The 25,222-nt window shown below is 43.9% G+C and overlaps 1 protein-coding gene across 1 annotated transcript; it reads left to right on the top strand.

The window, feature by feature from the left end:
• The first annotated feature begins 2,671 nt into the window (after positions 1-2,671).
• LOC310823868 (protein phosphatase 1D-like) lies at positions 2,672-24,870 on the top strand. The gene is made up of 6 exons (XM_083696750.1): positions 2,672-3,303; positions 16,647-16,875; positions 18,703-18,827; positions 19,760-19,941; positions 23,013-23,237; positions 24,010-24,870. The coding sequence occupies exons 1-6, from the start codon at positions 2,772-2,774 to the stop codon at positions 24,409-24,411; spliced, it is 1,695 nt and encodes a 564-aa protein (XP_083552876.1). The 5' UTR covers positions 2,672-2,771; the 3' UTR covers positions 24,412-24,870.
• The last annotated feature ends 352 nt before the right edge of the window (positions 24,871-25,222 follow it).

Below are 25,222 nucleotides of genomic sequence, written 5' to 3'. Positions count from 1 at the left end.
ATCCTTCCCACCCTGATCACCACCTCTTCCATAGACTCCCATCTGGCAAAAGGTTCCGGTCTATCAAGACCAAAACCTCGAGCCACCTGAACAGTTTCTTCCCCATGGCAGTGTGGCTCACAAACAAGCTCCCTGCCTCTCACTGACTCTGGGACTTCCACCCCCACCCTGTCACACACACACACAATGCACTGACAGTGTAATTTATAACTATTTAAAATGATTCTAATTTGTAGTGTACATGCCCCATACCCATTTCACAGCCTCTAGCCTCATTGCCACTTAGCCTTGCACAGCCTACAAAATGTATTGTTCTATTTTGTAAATTAGTTTTTGCTATTTTGTTAAAATTGTGCTATTTTGTTAATATTTGCTTATATATTGTTTTTGTTTTTTGTTATGTCCCATTCAACAACCTCACCAAATCAATTTCCTGTATGTGCAAATATACTTGGCCAAATAAAAATAATTGTGATTCTGATAGGTTAATTATGTACGACACATCAAAAAATTGTTCATAAAAAGATTTCATAAAGGTTCATTTAAAGTAGTCTAGTTATGTAATCAAGGATTAATTACTCATGTGGCTGTAGTGTGCTGTGTTGATGTGGCCGTTCAGACGACGTTGTAGCTAGCTGACAGTTATCCGCTTCTTCTTCCTGCTCAAATTACTAGCTAACGTTATCTAGCTAAGTTAGCTATGCCTAGCTTTTAGCATTGTAAAATCAGCTAGCTAACTTGCTATTAAGGTTACCCGACTCAGTAAAAAAAAATAACTGGCTAAAATTTGATCATTCAAATTCCCACGTTTTCATCAAGAACATCCTCCAATCGCCATTGGTCCAGAAATGTTGTGATTGAAGGTCAGGCCAGCCAATCAGAAATGTTGGCACAAATTTGAGGCAAAGCTTTGAGTGTGCACAGAACAAGGATGTGGAGCGAGCACGTTGTGCGTGCATATATGGACTTTAGCAGACATGCAAATAAACTTTTATTGAGCACAAAATAGATTTTCCTTTGCTCAAAATGAATCATTATTTGCGCATGTTCTGTTTGTGAAACTTCTGGAATGCTTTCAGGCTTGTTGGGTCATAGCTGGGATAATTGGGACAACTGGGACCAGGGGTTTTGTCAGCCTCCCATCGTCTAGGCTGTACTTCAGCCCTTTTGGGCCCATCAAGCTTATGCCTTAGGTTCGTGACCTCTGGGGCCTTAGGCTCTGGTATTGGTTCGACTGATGCCACTAAAAGGCCAAGAACACTCCCAATTATGCAGTGCCACATGATATGACAGCATATATTGATTCTACAGACTCTACTCAATATTCCCGACAATGTTTTTGCTTATAAGGGTGTGGAAAATATAGTGTTGCTGGATGTACGACACAGTGATTTTATTTGATTAGTAGAGATCCTAGTGAATATTTTCCACCCCAGTTTATTTGAGACAGGTAGGAACATTTTCTCTCTACAGTCCAATATGTATCCCATGTACAGTGTACTGCCCTCTAAGGAGGTATAATATAGTCCTCCACAGTCCTCCTCAAAAACTAATGAGCAGCAGCAAATTAACAAGAATAATACCATCAAAATAATGATTTCTAATTTAATTTCTGTGTATATTAGCTTTGTTCTCTACATTCATTTACTTAAGATCCAACCATTTTCTCAATGTCCTCCACCTTTATAATACTCAACAACCCTTCTAGTATACATATCAAGTGAGTTTTTACCATGAAAGGTCTCATACCAATAATTCTTGGCCCTTTACTGTGGCCCAACAGTTAAAAGTGCCACCTCTAGATTGCATAGGGAACACATAATGTACTGTACAAAATATTTTCCGATATGTATACTAGAAGGGTTGTTGAGTACAGCAATAGTAAAAATCATGTTTAGCCTTGGAATATTATTTGTGTACAGTCCATTATGTGTCCACCATGCAGTGCAGCAGTTTTTCATAATATATGTGTGGGGGGACATGCAGCGTTCGGCCTGTGGAGGGAGCTACAGGACCGTGGCCAGGGTGACGGGGCGAGGCTTTGTTGCGCACCTGGTGCGAATGAAGCCTCGTTTAACGAAATGGTTAAGATGTGTGTGCCTCTGCTTTCAGTAGGTGGGCTGGGAACGGTGGAGCAGAGAGAATTTCATCTGAAAAGCTAGCGAGAAGAGACAGAGAAGTCCTCAGCGAACTAAAAATAAACAAACAATTCCCTCATACCGACACTGCGTCTGCCTCTGTGTGTCACGGACCTTGCTACAATATGCCATTTAGCTGACTCTCTTATCCAAAGCGACTTACATTGCAGTGAGTGCATACATTTTTCAGTATATATGGTCCCAGCAGGTCCATATCAGGGTAATTTGGATATTACCAAATTATTTGGGTGACCTGAAAGGCGCCTCCAAATAAAATGCATTATTATTATTATTATTATTATTAGAAGAATTACACTCTTAAAAACACATAATAAACTGAGAGGATTAAATCTTTACTCCCAGATATAGTTACATATAATTTGTGGTTCCTTTATCCATATTTAGTATTTCTAAATGCTTAAACAAGTTTAACGTGGCGCTTTTATTTTGAAGAAATCCTAATTTACATACATTTACATTGACCGGAAGTAAGTAGGCGGAGCTCCACTATTGGAGCGCAGAACACAGATGACAGAAAGGGGGTGATTGAAATTAACTAAACTTAAAATACTGTTTAGACCGTCTACAGGTAACACTACTACTCAACATCCCAATCAAGACGTTTCTACAGCCATGGAAAACGCATTGTTGATGCGAGTGAGTGTATTTTCCGACCAGGGAGGCAGAAAATACATGGAGGATGTAACCGAGGTTGAAGTGGAGCCCGAGCCGGGAGAAGATGAGCTGAACTCGCACGAACAAGACGAAACCAAAGATGATACCTCGACGGTCGACACTGTGCCTGAAAACGTGCACCAAGAGCGGACTGCAAATATCGCACTGAATGATTCGTCTGCATCCAGTACAGTTGCATGCACACACATTGTACAAAATGACCAAAGTTGTGCAGTGGCGGCAACAGCATTATGGACGCAGGACAGTTCGCCGGCCGAGAGCGACCTCGATAACCACCCCCACCGCTCTGTCGCTTTTTTCGCTGTGTTCGATGGCCACGGTGGCCGCGAAGCAGCGCAATTCGCACGGGACTATTTGTGGGAATTCATCAAGAAACAACGAGGATTTTGGTCTAAGGAGGACGAGGAAGTGTGTGCAGCTGTTCGGAAAGGGTTCGTTGCGTGCCACGAAGCGATGTGGAAAAAACTGCGTAAGTTGAACAACCACTCACACGGCTAATCGGCGAGCTTGCTGTATTAGCCCGAGCTCCGCGCTAAATATGGATTATAGCTACACAGATTTCATACATAATGCTCCCCGCCATCACGGGAGGTGCGTAGTTGGTCCGTGTACCTCGCGGCCATCCGATTTGCGTGTTCAAAACGGAAATCCACTCATCTCGTTTTTCGTTTGTGGAGTTAGACTGAGAATTGGCTCATTTCCCGATTGCTGCCTAAGTTGTGGAATCAAATAAGTCATGTTTTCAATCTGCACCAAAAAAACGAAAAATGGCTTGTTTATCTTTTTGTTTTGTTCAGTTTTGCAAAATCTAATAACAGGAATAGAAATAAGTATTTTCTATGCTGGTGAAGGGCGGTACTAGCTTCTAATGTGGGCCCACCCACAACACTAGCCTACTGTTACGAAGTCTGGTAGTCAACCAGATTCAAGATTATATCATTATCATTGCTTGCCTGTGAGTCCAACATTGAGACGTGCTGTGATGGCCGATGTGCGGCAGTGCAACACAGCCACTTATTTTATTGATGAACGGAATTGTATGTGCCTACTTAATGCCGAAATAAAAAAAAACCTGTGTATGTTGTTGGATTATTGCAGCTAACCTGCTTTACCAGTCAACTCGGTGACAGACAACTAGGATGCAGTGTTAGCCACCCCAGCCGCTTGATCACTTTTGATCAATCTTAGCTGTCATCTGCTCATCCTGCTGCTCACTTCTGCACCCATGATGACCCCCCATCCCAGTGATGTGCAGTGATTTAATTAATGGAATTGCAGTCAGGGACGTAGGAAGTATAGTTCACGAGGGGGTGCTGCCTAAAATTTTGCAAGGGGGGTGAAAGGCCCCCCCTGAGAAAATGTTGCATATCACCGGTTAAACAAGCAATTCTGTGAGAATAACATAGTGGTTAGTGCGAGTGAAAGGCATGAAATAATTGGGTCTTAGGTAAATTACACTACAGCTGATTTACCCGAGTGCACCTGTCCTTACCCGATAAACGGCTCTGATCACCAGATTGTTAAATATATTTGTCAGTATATCAATCCCAACTCATCCAAAGCTGTGCTACAATCTAGCAGGCACCTGTCAATGTGCACCACCACACAAAGTGATAGCATATAGTGAGAGAGAGCAACGTAATGTGAGATGGAGTAACGTGAACAACCTTGCATGTTGGCTATTTGTCCTGATTCCGACAATGACAGCAGATGTCCCCCCTTTTATGTACCCAGCGAAAATGTTGCCCATCACCTGCTAAACAAGCAATTCTGGTGACTTGATGGGATAATAACATTGTGGTTAGTGTAAGTGAAAAGTGTATAATCCAACAGCAGTCACACAATGTAACCAGTAGCCTAGATGATGCACAGACTTCCACATATTGTCACACACATTAATTAATAATAATTTTTAAAAAACACCCCCACAGCCCCCCTTGCTACGTGCCTGATTGCAATGAATGCGTTATTGCCGAAATGTCACGTCTCTAGGCTATAAGTTATTCACTGCAATTTATTTTCAGATAGCTTCCCTTCATTGTTTGACCTTGGTTTAGTAAGTTAAGGGGTGAGCTTTTTATGACAAATTCAAAACATGTTTATGAGCAAGAACAATAGTTGAGTTTTCTGAAGCAAGACTTATCAAGTCCTTGAACACATGTATTGCAGGAGTGCGCAAAATGTTGAGCCTTTTGGCCCAGGCTGCTGATTCAGTTTTCCCCAAATCAAGGAAGAGACTATGGCTGGGACGACGGAGACGCATTATTAATTGTAGTCTATTTGGACTTTGAATTATGGTCTGTCATTTGTGTGTGTGTGTATATGTGTATGTATATTACATTACACGCACACACACACACACATTCACCGAACACTTCATGAGGAACACCTGTACACCTTCTCATGGTGGAGGTGGCGTAATGGTGTGGGGAATGTTTTCTTGGCACACTTTGGGCCTGTTAATACCAATCAATCATCGCTTGAATGCCACAGCCTATTTGAGTATTGTTGCTGACCATGTGCATCCCTTCATGGCCACAATTTACCCATCTTCTAATGGCTAGTTCCAGCATGATAATGCACCATGTCACAAAGCAAAAGTCGTCTCAAACTGGTTTCATGATCATGACAATGAGTTCAGTGTTCTTCAGTGGCCTTCCCAGTCACCGGATCTGAATCCAATAGAACACCTTTGGGATGTGGTAGAACGGGAGATTCACAGCTTGAAAGTGTACCTGAAAAATCAGCAGGAATTGCTTGATGCAATCATGTCATCATGGAGCAGAATCTCAAAGGAATATTTCCAACATCTTGTGGAATCAATGCCACGAAGAATTGGGGCTGTTTTGAGAACAAAGGGAGGCCCTACCCAGTATTAGTATAGTGTTCCTAATAAAGTGGTGTGTGTGTGTGTGTATATGTGTGTGTATGTGGCCTAGCTAGTCTCCAGACCTTAATCCTATCGAACATTTGTGGAGGGAGCTGAAGCTTCGACATGCCAAGCAAAAGCCTTGAAACCTTCAGGATTTGGAGAGGATCTGTAAAGAGGAGTGGACCAAAATCCCTCCTGAGATGTGTGCAAACCTGGTGACCAACTACAAGAAACGTCTGACTTCTGTGCTTGCCAGCAAGGGTTTATCCACCAAGTACTAAGTCATGTTTTGCTTGGGGATCAAATACTTATTTCCTTCGACCAAATGCAAATGAATTTATAACTTTATATAATGTGTTTTTTCTGGACTTCTTTGTTGATATTCTGTCTCTATTTGTTAAAATAAAAGTACCATAAAAATTATAGACCGCTCATTTCTTTGTAATCGGGCAAACTAACAAAATCAGCAGGGGATCAAATAATTATTTCCCCCACTGTACCTCATGTACATAAGTATTCAGACCCTTTGCTATGACACTCTTAAAATTAGCTAGAATGCAAACATGTCATCAACAAATCACTCAATAAGTTGAATTGAGTCCATCTTAATGCAAGGATAATAGTTCATGTAATTTTGGAATTATTATCTTTGTTTTTATAGGGTCTCTGATTTGCATAGGAATCAATTACACACTGTGTCGATCAGGTTGTCATGACAAACTGAGCAAATGGAGAGGAACAAAACTGCTCAAAATCTACAAAGTTGAATGGTGGAGAGGAAAAAGCACAGTTGATGGGACAACATCATCTCAGTCACTCTGAGTGACTCTGACTGAAATTGGTCTCTAACCAAGTGGAGGCACTATATACATAGGGCCTTGGACTCACAGGCAAGCAATGATAATATCATCTTGAATTTAGTTGACTACCAGATTTAATACTTTCGTAACCATATGCTATGTGACAGCATGGCTTGCCCTTGAGTGAAGCTTTGGCCAATGAAAGTGTTGTGGGTGGGCCCACATTGGAAGCTAGTACCGCCCTTCACCAGCGTAGAACATACTTATTTCTGTTCCTGTTATTAAATTTTGCCAAACTGAACAAAACAAAGAAAAACAAGCCATTCTTAATTTTTGGGGTGCAGGTTGAAAACATGAAAATTACCCTTGTTTCTCTTTTTTTCCCCAACTGTGATTTGATTTCACAACATAGGCAGCAGTCGGAGTCAATTCTCATTCTAACTCCACAAATGAAAAACGAGATATGAGTGGATTTCCGTTTTGAACACGCAAATTGAATGGCCGTGAGGTACACGGACCCTAATTCTAGGAGGGCACGAGACAGTCAACAGTCGTTTTGAGAGCCCTCGAGCTTCCCTGATTCGAATGCCTCATGATACAGTTAGGTCCATATATATTTGGACTCTGACACATTTTTTGTTATTTTAGCTGTTTACCAAAACATATTCAAGTTACAGTTATATAATGAATATGGGCTTAAAGTGCAGACCCTCAGCTTCAATTTGAGGGTATTCACATCCAAATTGGAGGAAGGGTTTAGGAATTACAGCTCTTTAATATGGAGCCCCCTCTTTTTCAAGGGACCAAAAGTAATTGGACAATTGACTCAAAAGCTGTTTCATGGACAGGTGTGGGCAATTCCTTTGTTATTTCTTTATCAATTAAGCAGGTAAAAAGTCTGAGTTGATTCTAAGTGTGGCATTTGCATTTGGAAGCTGTTGCTGTGAACGCACAACATGCAGTCAAAGGAGCTCTCAATGCAAGTGAAACAGGCTATCCTTAGGCTGCACAAACAAAAAAATCCATCAGAGAGATAGCGGCAACATAAGGAGTGGCCAAATCAACAGTTTGGTACATTCTGAGAAAAAAAGAACGCACTGGTGAACTCGGCAACACAATGGAGTGAAGAACACTCTCCAGGAGGTAGGCATATTGTAGGAGCCAATTTCTATATTTTTCTTTTGGGACATAAAGTGCTTATTTTCTATGTTGTGATATGTGTGACGGTTATTTCTGTTTAGTGGCTCCCCCTGCAGGTGGAGAGGTCCGTTATTATATAGGAAGTGCCAAGGCTACCAGCAGGGGTTTTTGGCTAGGAAAGCACATAGTCTTTAGACCTTGACCTTGACAGCCTGTTTGTTTGTTCGCAAATGGTAGCATATTTTAGCTTACCAGATTGCTTTATAATTTTGATAGCCTGCATTTTGAATATCATTTTTGTGGAAAATGGAACAATAAACCGAAGATCATTTTATTTCAACGTAACTCTCGTCTCCGTTTGTTCAAGCGTCTACTACAGCCTACCTAGCCAGACCCTGAGTGATACAATAGGAAATGTTTTAGTCACTACATTAGTCTAAAGACTTGCTTGTGGATCCGTGGATTACTGGGTTTTCCAAGGAAACGTGGAGTTTGGAGGAACAGCGTGGCACCAAACAAAGGACCAGGAGGAATCAACGTACGCACGGCTAATGCTAAGCGCGGAGCGGTATGTAAAATTGCAAGATTGGATGAGATTTCGTTCAAGATGGATGTAATATGGATTAAGGATCACTAAAGGAGTGGATTTGTGACAAAGCCAGGAGTTATAAATTGTTTGGTGTGCCACGCTTGTTTGAATTTGGACCGCATTATTGTAATACGGAGCGCCTGGTGCTAGGACTGGGCTGTTCGGAGAAATTAACGAACGCGAACTTGGCATGATACAACAATCCCGTTTTGATAAGAAGTAAAGTCAGCTTGTGTCAACATGACTGATGGCGAGGCAAAAGTCCGCTCAGAGGACATCGCAAATGTTTTGGAGGAAAAGGAAATGCGTTCATCCAGAAAAGCCAAGCTTGGGCAGTTAACGCGCAGAAAGAACATAGTCCTTGAATTGATGAAGGATGTGGCAAATATTGATGAGGTGAAGGAGAATATGTTCAGATTATGCCTTGGTCGGAGAATTTAAAGATGCACATTCCACCTATCAAAAGCTGTTGAATGATGACGACAGAGACAATGACACTGACAATTGGTTTAAGCCCAAAATAGCCTCTGTTGATGAATTTAACGCTCATGTGAATAACTGGCTGTCAAATCCACCCGAAATGACTGATGATGATGATGATGGAGATGTCACTAATGGTAAGGATGCTAAAGCTGTTGTTGATGTTGCTCCCCATGAAAGTGCATCTCAAGTCAGTTCCAAAGTCTCTTCTACAGCATCTTCATGCACCCAGGCTGAAGCGGAGAAGGCCGCCTTGGAAGCAAAATTGAGTGCGCTCATGGAAAAACATGCCTTGGAGGATGAGGAGGAAATGCTCAATAGGCAAAAGGAACAAATCAGGAAAAGAAAGGAAGCATTGGAACTGAGAGCTGAGTTGGAAGCTGCTTCAGCTAAAATCTCTGTTTTCAGCAAACGCATGGAGACTCAGGCGAGAACATCAGGAGATGATGGGATGACTGAATATTTTGAGGAGTCAGGAACACAAGCTTCTGGAATGGAAACCGGAACAAGTTCAAAACAAACTGAACCAGTGCAAAGGAGCACTGTGGACACATCAGTTGTGCCCCCAAAAGGACCTCATTTCAGCCATCAAAGCCTTCTAACATCACCTGCCTCACCCACTTTCCTGTATCCCGCTGTAACGCCTAGAGCACCACCTCATGGACATTCAGCTTATGGGCAACAACAAAGTGCACAGTCAGGTGCACACTCACAGCCAGCAAGTGGAAATGTAACACAAAGTGGAACCCCTATGCACACCCAACCACCATTTAACCTTCCAAACCCTTCATTCTCTGTGCAAGCCCCAGCACAACAAGCACCACAAACAAACCCAAGAGGTGCAGCTCTGTATAACATCTTACAGAGCCAAAATGACATCACTGCCGCTCTCATCAAACAACAGCAACTGTCATCTCTGCCGCCAAAGGACATTAAGGTCTTTGAAGGTGATCTGGTTGAATATACATCATTTATCAGATCCTTTGAGCACATCATAGAGACCAAGACTGACAGTGCAAAAGACAGGTTGTGCTACCTTGAACAGTACACCAGGGGGCAGGTTAGAGAACTAGTTAGGACCTGCATGTACATGGATCCAAACAATGGCTATGTGAAAGCTAAAGAGCTGCTTCAAGAGCATTATGGTAATGAATTCAAAATTGCCAATGCATATATGGAAAAGGCCCTGTCCTGGTCCCCCATCAAGCCTGAAGACTCCAAAGCATTAGAGGCATTTGCTTTGTATCTCAGGGGCTGCTGTAATGCAATAGCTGAAATTGCATACCTAGAGGAGCTTGATTTATCATCCAATCTACAATCACTTGTTGCAAAGTTGCCCTTTAAACTCAGGGAAAGATGGAGAACAGAAGCATACAAGCTACAGGAAAGGCGGCACAGCAGGGCAAAATTCAGTGACTTGGTCAAGTTCATTGAAACACAAGTGAAGATTGTAACAGACCCTGTGTTCGGCAACATTCAGGATGCTACAGTCAATCCACGCAGCACTACAGCAAAGAAGCCCACAGCCTTCAAGTCACAAAAGCCGAAGGTGACTGGCAGCAACTTCGCCACCGGCGTGGCGTGCGTACCCCAACCTCAAGATGGCAACTCACAAGCCACACCTCAGCTCACGAAGGAGCAACTCTGTTTGTTCTGTTCAAATGAACACATGATGGAGACATGTCCACAACTCAAAAGGAAAATGCACAAAGAAAAGATTGGTTTCCTAAAGGAAAAGGGAATCTGTTTCGGGTGTCTCAAACCAGGGCACATGAGCAAAGATTGCAACAGGCGCCTCTCATGCAAAGTGTGCAATAAGACCCACCCAACTGTGCTTCACATAGGAACATTGGACAAGGAAAAAGGAACGGTGCAAGGAACAGCAGAGGACTCAACTAGCCATGGGGTGAAGCTCTCTGCATGTGGGCATATTGGGGCCGGTGAAGAGGAGTGTGCACTGGCTATCGTGCCTGTTAAGGTGAAATCCAACAAAGGGAACAAGATCATCCATACATATGCATTCCTCGACCCTGGCAGCACGGCCACATTTTGCACAGACAGACTCATGCACCAGTTGAACATCAGAGGAAAAGAGACCAACATTCTGCTCCGCACCATGGGTCAAGAGAAGACAGTAAACAGTCATATTGTCCCAGGTCTGGAGGTGAGTGAGCTACATGGCAACACATTCATACCCCTCCCAGTGGCATACACCCACAAGACCATGCCCGTCACAAAACAGAACATCCCTAACCCAAGTGATATAGTCAAGTGGCCATACCTCAAGGACGTCAGACTCCACAGCATCGATGCTGATGTTGACCTATTGATTGGCACTGATGCACCAGTGGTAATGGAACCATTGCAGGTCATCAACAGCCAAGGGGAGGGTCCATATGCAGTTAGGACAAGGCTGGGCTGGGTGGTCAATGGACCACTGAGAGGAGGAAGAGGAAAAGGTCACTCAGTCTCTGCCAACAGGATTTCATTGGTCAACATTCAGGAGCAGCTGGTCTCACAGTACAACACTGACTTCAGTGAAAAGTCATATGAAGAGACAAAGGAGATGTCCATGGAGGACAAAAGGTTCATGAAGATTGCTGAGGACTCAGCCAAGATTGTGGATGGACACTACAGTCTCAGATTGCCGTTCAGGAGAGATGATGTGTCACTGCCTGATAATCGCCATGTGGCTGAACAGCGTCTGTCAAGCCTGAAAAGGAAGTTTGAAAGGAACGAGACACACCATGAGGAATACACAACATTTCTCTCTGATGTCATAGACAAAGGCTACGCCGAGGCAGTTCCGCAGGAGCAGCTGAGGCGCAAGGATGGAAAGGTCTGGTACATACCCCACCATGGGGTGTACCACCCCAGAAAAGGAAAACTCAGAGTTGTTTTTGACTGTGGAGCATCCTTCAACGGCACATCACTTAACTCTGAATTGCTTCAAGGTCCAGACCTAACCAATCGCCTCATAGGAGTGCTCCTCAGATTCCGCCAGGAGCCAATCGCAATGATGGCTGACATACAAGCCATGTTCCACCAGGTAAAGGTTTCTGAAGAGGACAAGGATTTTTTGAGATTCCTATGGTGGCCTGGTGGAGATGTAAGTCTGACCCCTGTGGAGTACCGCATGACGGTGCACCTGTTTGGCGCTGTATCTTCACCCAGCTGTGCAAACTATGCGCTAAGAAGAACAGCTGAAGACAACAGGAAACATCTGAGACCTGAAGTGGTTGACACAATCCTGAACAATTTTTATGTTGACGACTGCTTAAAGTCTGTGTCTACAGAGAACAATGCCAGTCTACTCATCACAGAGCTCACGTCTGCTTGTCAGAGAGGAGGTTTCCAACTCTCCAAATGGATAACCAACAACCGTCAGGTGCTTGCCACCATTCCTAAAGCAGGAAGAGCGAAGGAGGTAAAGGAGCTCAACCTGGACAGAGACAGACTCCCAACTGAAGGTGCACTTGGAGTGCGATGGGTGGTGGAAGAGGACAATTTCACATTCAATGTCACCATCAAGCCACAACCACCCACTCGAAGAGGGATACTGTCAATGGTCAGCTCCATTTATGACCCCTTAGGGTTCCTCGCTCCCTTCACCCTTACAGCTAAGCTGCTACTACAGGAGCTCTGCAGCATCCAGTGTGGCTGGGATGAGGAAGTACCTCAAGGGTTCTTGAACCGGTGGATCAAGTGGATTGCAGATCTCCAGCAGATCAAGGATTTCAAAGTCCCACGATGCATCAAACCAAGCAACCTTGGCTCATACAAGCAAGCGCAGCTGCACCACTTCTCAGATGCGAGCGAGCTAGGATATGGTTCAGTGAGCTACTTGAGACTCGTGAACGAGGAGAACACTGTTCATGTTGCCTTCATGACAGGAAAGGCCAGAGTGGCTCCCTTGAAGAAAATGACGATCCCCAGGATGGAGCTCGCTGCCGCAGTGCTCGCCACTAAAGTGGATAAAATGCTCCGCTCAGAGTTACAGCTACAGCTGCAAAGCTCAATGTTTTGGACTGATAGCCAGTCAGTACTCAAGTACATCGCTAATGAACACACAAGGTTCCACACATTTGTCTCCAACAGGATCTCTGCTTTTAGAGAGGCCACAAAGGTGGCACAATGGAGATACGTAAATACAAAGATGAATCCTGCCGATGCTGCCTCTAGGGGGCAGAGAGCTGACGCCTTTTTGAAGAACACAGGCTGGATTCATGGCCCAGAAATGATCTGGAAGTCGGAAGAGGAGTGGCCACAGTTCCCCCTGGTCTCTATCACACTCTCTGTTGATGACTCAGAGGTCAAGAGAAACCCAACCATTGCAACTATTGGCAAAGGAGGTGACAAGCCCACAGACATGCTGATCACATACTTCTCCAGCTGGAGAAGACTGAAGGTTGCAGTGGCATGGTTTCAGAAGCTAAAGGAAGCTTTGAAGTTGCTGGCTCAGAGAAGGAAAGTGCTTCAGTCCACTATCAACCAAACCACAGTTACTCGAAACGCTCAGAAGGCCATCGACCAGAAGATGGTGGATGTCAAAGCCACACAGGGCAGACAAACGGTCTCTCTGGAAGATCTGGAGAAAGCAGAGAACTCCATTATCTCTTACATCCAACAGCAGAGCTTTCCAGAGGAAATAGCAGCATTGCAAATGGCACCATCTGGTGTCAAGAGGACGAGCGGCCTCTACAGACTTGACCCAGTGTTGAAGGAGGGAATGCTCAGAGTGGGAGGACGTTTGAGCCGGGCAGCTATGCCAGAGGAGATGAAGTTCCCTGTCATTCTCCCTAAAAGCAGTCACACTTCCACACTCATTCTACGTGACATTCATAAAAAAACTGGACATGGAGGGAGAAACCACATTCTCTCAGAGCTGAGGAAAAAATACTGGATAATCAAGGCCAACTCTGCCTCAAGGAAAATAATAGGAGATTGTGTCGTGTGCAGGCAGCACAGAGCCAAAATCGGAGAGCAGAAGATGGCTGACTTGCCACAGGAAAGGCTCCAGCCAAACTTGCCTGCATTCACCAATGTAGGTGTTGATTATTTTGGCCCTATCAACGTCAAAAGAGGACGCACCACATTGAAGAGGTACGGGGTATTATTCACATGCATGACTAGTAGGGCCGTGCATATTGAAGTCGCCAACTCTCTTGATACAGACTCCTGTATCAACGCCTTGAGACGGTTCACCTGCAGGAGGGGACAAGTGAAACATATCCGGTCTGACAACGGCACCAATTTTGTCGGGGCCGAGAGGGAGCTCAGGGAAGCTCTCTCAGCCCTAAACCAGAAGAAAGTAGAAGGAGCTCTTCTTCACAGGGGTGTACAGTGGAGTTTCAATCCCCCTGGAGCATCCCACCATGGAGGAGTGTGGGAGCGGCTCATAAGGTCGGTGAGAAAGGTCCTCCATTCTGTTTTGAGACAACAGACTCTGGACGATGAGGGGCTGCAGACCATCCTGTGTGAAGTGGAAGCCATCTTAAACAGCCGTCCAATCACCACAGTCAGCAGCGACCCACAGGACTTGGAGCCTCTTACCCCAAACCACATCTTGCTCCTAAAAACCAAACCCATTCTACCACCTGGGATCTTTGAGCAGAATGACCTGTACGTAAGGCGTCGCTGGAGACAGGTGCAATACATGGCCGATTTATTTTGGAAGCGTTGGAGCCAGGAGTACTTGCCTCTCATGCAGGAGAGACAAAAATGGTGCACGAAGAGGAGAAGCTTCACTCCTGGAGACGTGGTGATGGTGGTCGATTCCTCTGCACCACGCGGCTCATGGGTCTTAGGAAGAGTGTTGGAGGTGAAGTCGGATTCCAAAGGCCTGGTGAGAGCCGTCAAAGTCAAGACACAAACCAGCGTTCTGGAGAGACCCATAACAAAGCTCTGTCTGCTGCTAGAAGACACAGAATAGTAGCAGCCATCCGGCTTCAGGAACCCATTGAGGTCTACCTAAAGGTCAAGTAGATCGTCACACCTCACACAATGTTTATTATTATTGAAATCATTGATATTTCTAAGTTTGTTAATGATTGAAGTAACATAGGCTCCTTTAAATTGATATAAGTAATTGTTTTTGTGATACAATTAGGGGCCGGTTATGTAGGAGCCAATTTCTATATTTTTCTTTTGGGACATAAAGTGCTTATTTTCTATGTTGTGATATGTGTGACGGTTATTTCTGTTTAGTGGCTCCCCCTGCAGGTGGAGAGGTCCGTTATTATATCGGAAGTGCCAAGGCTACCAGCAGGGGTTTTTGGCTAGGAAAGCACACAGTCTTTAGACCTTGACCTTGACCTTGACAGCCTGTTTGTTTGTTCGCAAATGGTAGCATATTTTAGCTTACCAGATTGCTTTATAATTTTGATAGCCTGCATTTTGAATATCATTTTTGTGGAAAATGGAACAATAAACCGAAGATCATTTTATTTCAACGTAACTCTCGTCTCCGTTTGTTCAAGCGTCTACTACAGCCTACCTAGCCAGACCCTGAGTGATATACAATAGGAAATGTTTTAGTCACTACACATATCATTATCCAAGTCTACCATAAAGAGAAGACTTCACAAGAGCAAATACAGAGGGTTCACCACAAGGTGCAAACCATTCATAAGCCTCAAGAATAGAAAGGCCAGATTAGACTTTGCCAAAAAACATCTAAAAAAGCCAGCCCTGTTCTGGAACAGCATTCTTTGGATAGATGAAACTAACATCAACCTGTACCAGAATGAAGGGAATAAAAAAAAGTATGGAGAAGGCTTGGAACTGCTCATGATCCGAAGCATACCACATCATCTATAACACGGTGGAGGCAGTGTGATGGCATGGGCATTGCATGGCTTCCAATGGCACTGAATCACTAGTGTTTATTGATGATGTGACGGAAGACAGAAACAGCCGGATGAATTCTGAAGTTTTTAGGAATATACTGTCTGCTCAGATTCAGCCAAATTCAGCTAAGTTGATTGGACGGCGCTTCACAGTACAGATGGACACAATGCGAACCCAGGAGTTTTTTGGAATATTCTGCAATGGCGAGAGTCAATCACCTGATCTCAACCCGATCAAGCATGCATTTCACTTGCTGAAGACAAAACTAAAGGCAGAAAGACCCACAAACAAACAACAACTGAAGACAGCTGCAGTAAAGGCCTGGCAAAGCATCACAAAGGAGGAAACCCAGCATTTGGTGATGTCCATGGGTTCCAGATTTCAGGCAGTCATTGCATGCAAAGGATTCTCGACAAAGTATTAAAAATTAACACATTATTTATGGTTAGGTTAATTTGTCCAATTACATTTGAGCCCCTAAAAATAGGGGACTCTCTATAAAAATGGTTGCAATTCCTCAACGTTTCATACAATATTTTTGTTCAACCCCTTGAATTAAAGCTGAAAGTCTGCACTTCAATTGCATTTCGATTGTTTCATTTCAAATCCATTGTGGTGGCGTACAGAGCCAAAATTATGAAAATTGTGTCAATTTCCGGACCTAACTATCATGCAAGACAAACCATGAGTCGTCCATTATGTGCTGAATGTGTGATTTAAGTTGAGAGTGGATAGAATGGCAAATCAGGCCCAGAGAGAGAGGGCCTTACAATTGATCAAGAGTTTCCTTCTGTTCTGTTACACCTAGACTTGTCATCCGGCTGTATGATAGACCTTTGATCAACAGTTTAGTGAAGTCAATCTGTGCTGTATAGACGTCTGTAATTTCAAAATATATGTGTTGTATCCTGAATGCCTACCTCCCTCACCGGCCTGGTCTGCTGATTGCATGCCATTGTGTGCAGAAAGTTGTGATAAGCTACACAGTTCAAATGAAGGCTATACGCAACCCGAGTGGTGAAAGCAGTATGAAGGGTACTGTGACGCTGCGTTTACATTCTCCTTTCTCAACTCTTTTGCAGCCGAATGGCCCAAGACACTAACAGGACTGCCCAGCACGTCGGGCACTACAGCCAGCGTTGTGGTCATCCGGGGAAACCGCATGTATGTAGCACACGTCGGGGATTCCACAGTGGTCCTGGGGGTCCAAAACGACCCAACAGACCAGTTCATCAGGGCGGTGGAGGTCACGCAAGACCACAAGCCTGAGCTGCCCAAGGAGAGGGAGCGCATAGAGGGGCTGGGGGGCAGGTAAGGCTCACTGGAACCGCAGCACAAAACAACCCAGCATAGGAGGCTGGTGGAGGTAGAAATCGAAGGACGGGCTCATTGTAATGCACAGAACTGAATAATTCTGTTCCATGCATTACAATGAGTCCGTCCTCCGATTTCTACCTCCACCAGCCTCCCCCGCAACCCAGCTATGATCAGAGAACGAGTCGAGCCAAACAGCATATCTCAGACTCTTACACAATAACACAATCAAACTCTTATCTGCCTCAGTGTATACAGGCAGTCAGCTCACTGATAAAGCATTGCAGTACCCATGCCGACACTTTGGGTTTGAATGCAACTAAAGCTTTCTGACAGTGGTAACCTAGAGGGATAGGCATAACAGTGAATAACAGCGAAGAGAGATTGCCTTAAAGCAGGGGTCTCCTACCCGTCTACCAGTAGCTCACCAAGCAATTTTGAAAGGACATACATTTTTTGCACTGAAACACAAAAATTTGCACAACTAATCTGAAAGCTTGCGGCTTCCATCGGGTGGTAGCCACAAGCCACACTTATGATCAACCATGGTTGGCTGAAACACATCTGCCAATCATTGCACACCTGTCAACATCAATGGCGTACTGTGCAGTCTTTTGAACTTGAAGCTGATAAAGAGCAGTGTGAGTGCCGTGGAGCAGTTTTAAGCTAACTAGCAAAAGACAATTTTGTTTGCCTCGCCTTCATGTTCAGTGGCAGCCAAAAGGCAAAAAACATAGTATTTTCATCAGGAGTGGGAGAATGAGTTTTTATTTTGTTGTGTCAAAAGAAAGTGTCTATTGAACTTGGGGCGAACACCATTGCTCGGAGGATTTCTGCCCTTTCAGGAGACATTCAACAACAGCTACAACGGGATCTAAGTACATGCTCTTGGTCAGTTGATGCAACACGGCTCACTTAGGTTTAGTCGGGAGTTTGAGGAGCGGTTCAGTGACTTTGACAAACTGACACACAGGGCTCCATTCATCAGCAATCCCTTCATGGAGGTGGACACATCTGAAATGTCAGAAACATTGAGTGAAGCTTTTGATGTGGATGCTACAGTCTTAGTTGGAAATAATAACATTGCAAAACGACATTGTGCTCAATCTCATCACTCTGCCCCTAATGTTTGGAGCCTTGTTGATAATGGAAAATACACCAACATCTGCATAGCTGCACAGAAGTCAGCTGGATACACTCCAAACTACAAAGCTCTGGTGGACAGCATGCAGTGTCAACCCTCTCACTAGCAAGGTAAATATACATTCATTTCATGTTAATATCTGAATTCCTATACAGATGAATAGTTCATTTGGTAGCCTAAAAGGTGTTTATTAACTATTATTTCCCCTTGTCTGCCACTTGTCTTTTACAGAAAGGGGAGAGGAGAGCAGAGCATCTGGTGTCAACCCTCTCAAAGAGGAGAGGATAGTAGGAGAATGTGTTTTTGGAAGCTGAATATGCAGTGTCATTAAGTCTGTCATTAAAATCAAAGGGAAAACATTAGTAGCTCTTGACACCTTTCATTTTTTTAAAGTAGCTCTCATGGTAAAAAAAGGTTTGAGACCCCTGCCTTAAAGGCATTCACCAGATACCCACAATGGGAATGAGCTCAAAGCAATTTCTAGGGACATAGAGATGCAGTATTTGCCAGATTATTGGTCGCACCTCACTGCCAAAAAGATGTGCTCACTCACTCACATACCACAGCAGTGTTAACGAGGCCGATCCATACCGAACAGCTTGTTTTTCCCTTGTTGTTTACTTTGTGGTTGATTCTCTTCTCTCACTTTATGTAACCATAAATGTGTCTCTCCCTCCCAGTGTGATAAAGAAGTCCGGGGTGAACCGGGTAGTGTGGAAGAGGCCCAGGCTCACCCACAACGGGCCGGTCCGAAGGAGCACCATCATCGACCAGATCCCCTTCCTGGCTGTGGCCAGGGCTCTGGGTAGGTTCTCTTCAAAGGGGTACTCACACTCGAACCTTAAATGAAAGAGGCAGGAAGTCGAGATTGCTAAAATAAACATCTTTACTTGAAATGTATAAAGTGCAAGTGCAAGGTGATAAGAAAATGAAAAGCAAATGTTTTGACGTCTTTGCCATTATCAGTGCTGTACAAACAGAAAACCCTGATAGCACAGATATTGTGAACAGTGTAAATAAACAACATGGATGACTAGTTCTGACGACGTTGTACAATGTCTAAATAGAACCGTATTCTTGTTTCAGTCTGAAAGACATTTTTGACATTCTTGCAGCCGGTTTGGTCACTTTCCAAAAGGCTTTCCCTGCATGAGATCGAAGCCCTGATAGAGAAACACTCACCGAGCACTTTATGAGGAACACCTGTACACCTTCTCATGGTGGAGGTGGTGTAATGGTGTGGGGAATGGTTTCTTGGCACACTTTGGGCCTGTTAATACCAATTAATCATCGCTTGAATGCCACAGCCTATTTGGGTATTGTTGCTGACCATGTGCATCCCTTCGTGGCCACAATTTACCCATCTTCTAATGGCTACTTCCAGCATGATAATGCACCATGTCACAAAGCAAAAGTCGTCTCAAACTGGTTTCATGAACATGACAATGAGTTCAGTGTTCTTCAGTGGCCTTCCCAGTCACCGGATCTGAATCCAATAGAACACCTTTGGGTAGAACGGGAGATTCACTGCTTGAAAGTGCACCTGAAAAATCAGCAGGAATTGCGTGACGCAGTCATCATGGAGCAGAATCTCAAAGGAATGTTTCCAACATCTTGTGGAATCAATGCCACGAAGAATTGAGGCTGTTTTGAGAGCAAAGGGCGGCCCTACCCAGTATTAGTATAGTGTTCCTAATAAAGTGTTCGGTGAGTGTATGTCCCCTTCATTTCCCATAGGAGACCTTTGGAGCTATGACTTCTACAGCAGGGAGTTTGTGGTGTCCCCGGAGCCTGACACCTGTGTGCTGACCCTTGACCCCCGTAAACATCGCTACATCATCTTGGGCAGCGACGGGCTGTGGAACATGGTGCCACCACAGAACGCTGTGTCCATGTGCCAGGACAACGATGAGGCTATGGTAAGCGTGACATAATAATTGATTGGATCGATATTCGATTGGAATGATATGGCTGATTTATAGGGCTTGGCGATATGGCAAAGCATATCTCAATGTTTTCTGATTATTCAGATATTCCGTATTTCTTTCCTTATAACCTGTATGAGGCTCATGGGTTCAAATACACTTCTTGTTCAAAGAAACAGTCTGCATTTACTGGATTTCTTTGTTTTTGCCTGAAATAAGAACAAATATACACAATTACAGTTTATTTCTATGAGAGGCTAGCCTATCTTGTTTTGAGTTTTGCCCTAACAACATAACTACTGAAGCTGATTACTGAAGCAAGCACACAGTTTCTTTAGAAACTCCCATTTTCTATGAAAGTAAAAACAGTTACATTTATGTGCCTGTAATGATGATTTTCGGATGTTGAAGAATGCAGTCACCAGTGATGTGGATACTCCGAATAAAAGTTGGATCAGGATAGTTTAATTCAGATCGATCTGGGCTCACAATGGAAGATACATGGTCAGTGCATAGTTCCACAAGAGAGCACCCAACTTGGGGTTTCCCTCATATTTATACAGGGAGACAAACAAGTCTCAGGAAGTCTGCCCCATATCATACGTGGCATGGTGCCAGCAAGTCTGGAGGTAGAGGGGCCCAGGCTATGCTATATGGTTATTATTACAACAGAATCTTATGTAGTTTGTACCCCAGCTAAAATTCATTATAACAGTGCCAATGCCTAGGTCTGTATTACTAACAGAAACCAAACCAAATCCTGACAGTAGACGTAAGCGCAAAAGCGCGATAACAGCTTTCTCGTGTATTTTTAAAAATATATATATTTCTATAATTTTATCAACCAGCCCTAGCTGATTATCAGTTCCGTCTGACTGTCTTTATGTCTTTAATTCTTTTGTCACACTTCTGACCCTCAACAGCTAATGTACACCTGTTCTAACAGTCACCGGAAAGGGTCGAGTTAGGGTATTCCTTTATGAATGAATGAAGGGATGGTTTGATATCCATCTCATGAAAACATATTATTTTTTAATTAAATGCTTTTGTTGTGTCAACTTGGTGATCAGGGTATTGGCAAGAACTGCATATGCATACGTATCACCATACATACAGTGCCTATAGAAAGTCATCATACCCCTTTGAAATAGTTACTATATTTGTCATACAGCCTGAAATCAAAACCCATAAAAAAAAACTTTTTCCAGCTTTATGTACAAATTTAGCCATACAACATCAAACTAATGAAAAAAAAGGCAACAGTTCTGAAAATGTATAAAAGATGAAAAACAAGAATAACAGGGTTGGAAAAGTCATCAGTCCCCTGATTTAATACTTTATAGAGCTACCTTTTGCTGCAATTACAGCCATCAATCTGTTTGGATATGTCTCTACTAGCTTTGCACACCTAGATTGGAGAATATTTGCCCATTCTTCCTTGCAGAATTGTTCAAGTTCAGTCAAATTCCGTGGTGAGCGGCGATGGACTGCTCTCTTCAAGTCCATCCACAGATTTTCTATCGGATTTAAGTCAGGGCTCTGACTTGGCCACTCAAGGACATTCACCTTTCTATCCTTAAGCCACTGCGTTGTTCTTTTGGAGGTATGTTTAGGATCGTTGTCGTGTTGGAAGGTGAATGACCTGCCCATCTTCAGCTGTCTAGCAGAGGGACGCAGGTTGTCCTCAAGAATTTGGGTGTACTTGGCAGCATCCATTTTCCCTTCAATCCTGACCAATTGCCCAGTCCCCGCTGAAGAGAAACATCCCCACAACATAATGCTGCTGCCACCACCATGCTTCACAGTAGGTATGGTGTGTTTTGGGTGGTGTGCTGTGTTTGGTTTTCGCCAAACATAGCGCTTTGGAGTTCAGTCCAAAAAGTTCAATCTTAGTCTCGTCTTACCATAAAACCTTTTTCCACATGGCAACAGAATCTTCCAGGTGTGTTTTTGCATAGCACAAACGAGACTGATTGTGGCACTTTTTCAGAAAAGGCTTCTTTCTTGCTACCCTGCCATACAGGCCAGCTTTGTGTAAAGCTTGTCAGATTGTTGTCACATGCACAGACAGACCAGTCCCAGCCATAAAGACTTGTAAGTCCTTCAAAGTTGCCTTTGGCCTCTTGGTAGCTTCTCTGATCAATATCCTCCTGGCTCGGTCATCTAGTTTGGACGGACAGCCTGATCTAGGCAAGGTGTTGGTGGTGCCATACGCCTTCCACTTCTTAATGATGCTCTGAACGGTACTCAGAGGGATAGCTAAAGCCTTCGAAATCTTTTTGTAGCCTTCACCTAACTTGTGCCTTCCTACAACTTTATCCTGGAGGCCTTTTGAAAGTACTTTTCCAACCATGGTGAATTCTTTGCAGAACCATGCACTTCTAGTAGTGGAATCCTCAAGAAACAGCTGGTTTTATTCTGAAGTAATCAAAACCACTACAATTGATGTCAGGTGGGGGCAATTAGCCTGGTGTTTGATCTGGAAGTTGATTGGTTGCACCTGAGCAAGTTTACAATGGTATACTCTAAGGGGCTGATCACTTAACCAAACCAGGTATTTCACTAATTCATTTTTAATAATTGTACAGAATTTTTTAATTTTTAATTTTCACTTTGATGATGAGGGTTATAATGTGTACATACAGCTCAAAAAAGTTAGATTTGATTTATTTTAATTTCCAGGGTGTAATGTGACAAAAGGTAAAGATTTCACAGGGTATGATGACTTTCTATAGGCACTGTAGGTCATGATACAATGCTATTGTGATACAATACATATGGCGATACATTGCGATACTCTACATGTATTTACTGAAAATGTTGCCACTGCGTGTGTACCACCTTGGTAGTGTGTACAGTATGTATACCATTATCATGTAGAGATTAGGGCTGTGCAATAAAATCGATGCAGCCAATTATTGCAATATGATTTTTTCACTATACTGCATTGATAATCCAGGCCTTTTTTGGGGGGGCGGCGATTTGTTCCCTGAGCTATATCAATAATGTATGGAATCATTATGGGTATGGTCACATCACACGTGCTCTCCACCTTTACCCTACAGGCGCCGTGCGGGGTGTCCAGCGCCCGGCAGCTGGTGAGCCACGCCCTCCTGAGGTGGCGCCAGCGAATGCTCCGCGCCGACAACACCAGTGCCATCGTCATCGCCCTGCAGGAGCCTGGGGCGCCCCAGGAGTCGCTCCACCACGAGGAGGTGCTGCTGAACCTGGCCCGGTGGCCCCAGCGAGCCCCCGCCACGCGCTCCCACGCCAACACGCCCATCATCAAAGTGAGAGTGGGGGGTGAAGCATAGATAAACGCTAGATGCTAAGTAGGGTCCTTGAGACTACCCGAACATTAATAATAATGCATTTATTTTGAAAAGCGCTACATTTCATGGAGAGAACAAGAATAGATCAATTTTACAAAGTAAAACAAAAGCACAGTCAGTAAAAAACGACAATAAAAAATAGTAAAAGATTAAAGGCCAAACTGGTATCGATGCATTTTTTGGATGCTTAAACACATTCACTCAGCTTCATAGTATGGTAATGTAATATTGTGTAGTATAGCCATACAAAATAGTAGTACCTGCATTCCGATTTGACTTCACTTTTTTTTTTTCTCACCATAAAAAAGCAAAAGAACAACTTTTGACTGTGAAAAATGACTGTGCTGACGGTACATTTACCCCTTAGCGCACACTACATCCCGGTCTAGCAGATAGCTCTGTTTTTCACAACGTAAATAAGGGCGCACTCTTTTTCAATGTACTTTTTCGAAAGTCAGTGTCTTGTGATTTGTTTTTAATTGCCATATCCCCCCCCCCCCCCCCCACCAAATAAACAACTGTGTGTAATGTGCCTCTGTTGATATGAATTGAAAAAGTATTTTCTCTTTCTGACCTTTCACTCTCCTGGATTATCTGCAATAGGGACACAGAGGCTAGAGTATGAAAGCAGCTGTTAGGCAGTATTTGCAGTGGTTGGAAACTCTGATGGCTTTTTGTATTGCATGTATTGCAGACAGTTACTGAGCACTACTGTCTTCTCTCTCTGCAGGTTCCTGACCTGGAGATGTCCTCTGCCGTGTGTGAGCTCCTCCCCACCCTGGAGAGGCAGAACGGCCTATCGGGGAGCAACCTCTACACCCTGGCCCTGTCCAAGCCCTTCGGCACCCCGCCCCTCACAGACTCCGACGAGGACCACTCCAACAGCGGGTCTCCCCCGACGGACAGCGCTTCCACGGGGGAGGGGATTAGCGATGACACCCTGACGTCCAGCAGCAAAAGGACACTGGAGGGGTCGTCGTCGCCCGCACTGTCGGCCAAGAAGGTCCGATGCAGGAACGGGGAGAGAACGCCGTCTGTGAGACTTGGTAGTGAAAAAGGACAGGAACAATCGTCCAACGTCCCCACGCTACTCCAGCAGCATGCCGGGAAGACCACTGTGTGTGTATGCTGAGACACACACAAACATGCTGCCTCTTCCACAAACCACTGAGGGATCCATTTCAGGACCTTCGCTGTGGGTTTCATGTTTAGTGTATACATAGATGGCCATTTCAGTGCACATTTTGAGATTTTGGGAACACTACAGAACTAGTTACTGGGCTTTGTGTAACATCTATGGCACAGCACTAGGTCAGGTCATCATTAACACAATTAAATTAATGTAAAAGTTCAGGCAAACATCGGCCTACACTCCTCCCCCCCCCCCCTAAGAGAGCTAATAATCTCTCAGCATGATTTGCCTCATTGTTTTTTTGGTTTTGGTTTTTTGTATAGGTGGAGATTGATTTTACGTGGTCATTGGATGTTTTGGATGTTTTTAACCCTACTGCTCTACAAAAATAATTAGTTATGAATTTATCCCATCTGTAACTATTCTAAAAAGCTGATAGTTGTTCATTAATAAGTAAGTAAGTGCACATGGGTTACTTTCAATAAAGCAATATATATTTTATACATTGTTTTATTTGACTTATAGAAGCTGAAGAGGATATATACAATTTTAGATTTTTTCTGTGAACCCTTCCCGGATAAATTAGTTGTCACCATATAGCTTCAATCAACAGCCTTTTCATAGGTTTCAGTGACGCAACAGCTCTGTCATATTGGGGACCAACTGTTTTTCACAGCCTTTCCTTCACCTGCACTGATATCTCAGTTGTTAGAAACATGACTCCTCACGACCTCTTCTCCGTCCTCCACTCGTTTCCTCCTCCAATGTGTTTTCAGTAGAAGATGTAGGTTCCTCCCCTTAGATATTCTCC

Source organism: Argentina silus, assembly GCF_951799395.1.
Source record: "Argentina silus genome assembly, chromosome: Y".
Taxonomy (NCBI): domain Eukaryota; kingdom Metazoa; phylum Chordata; class Actinopteri; order Argentiniformes; family Argentinidae; genus Argentina; species Argentina silus.
The sequence above is the reverse complement of the archived record's forward strand: the minus strand, read 5'-3'. Positions and strand labels throughout refer to the sequence as shown.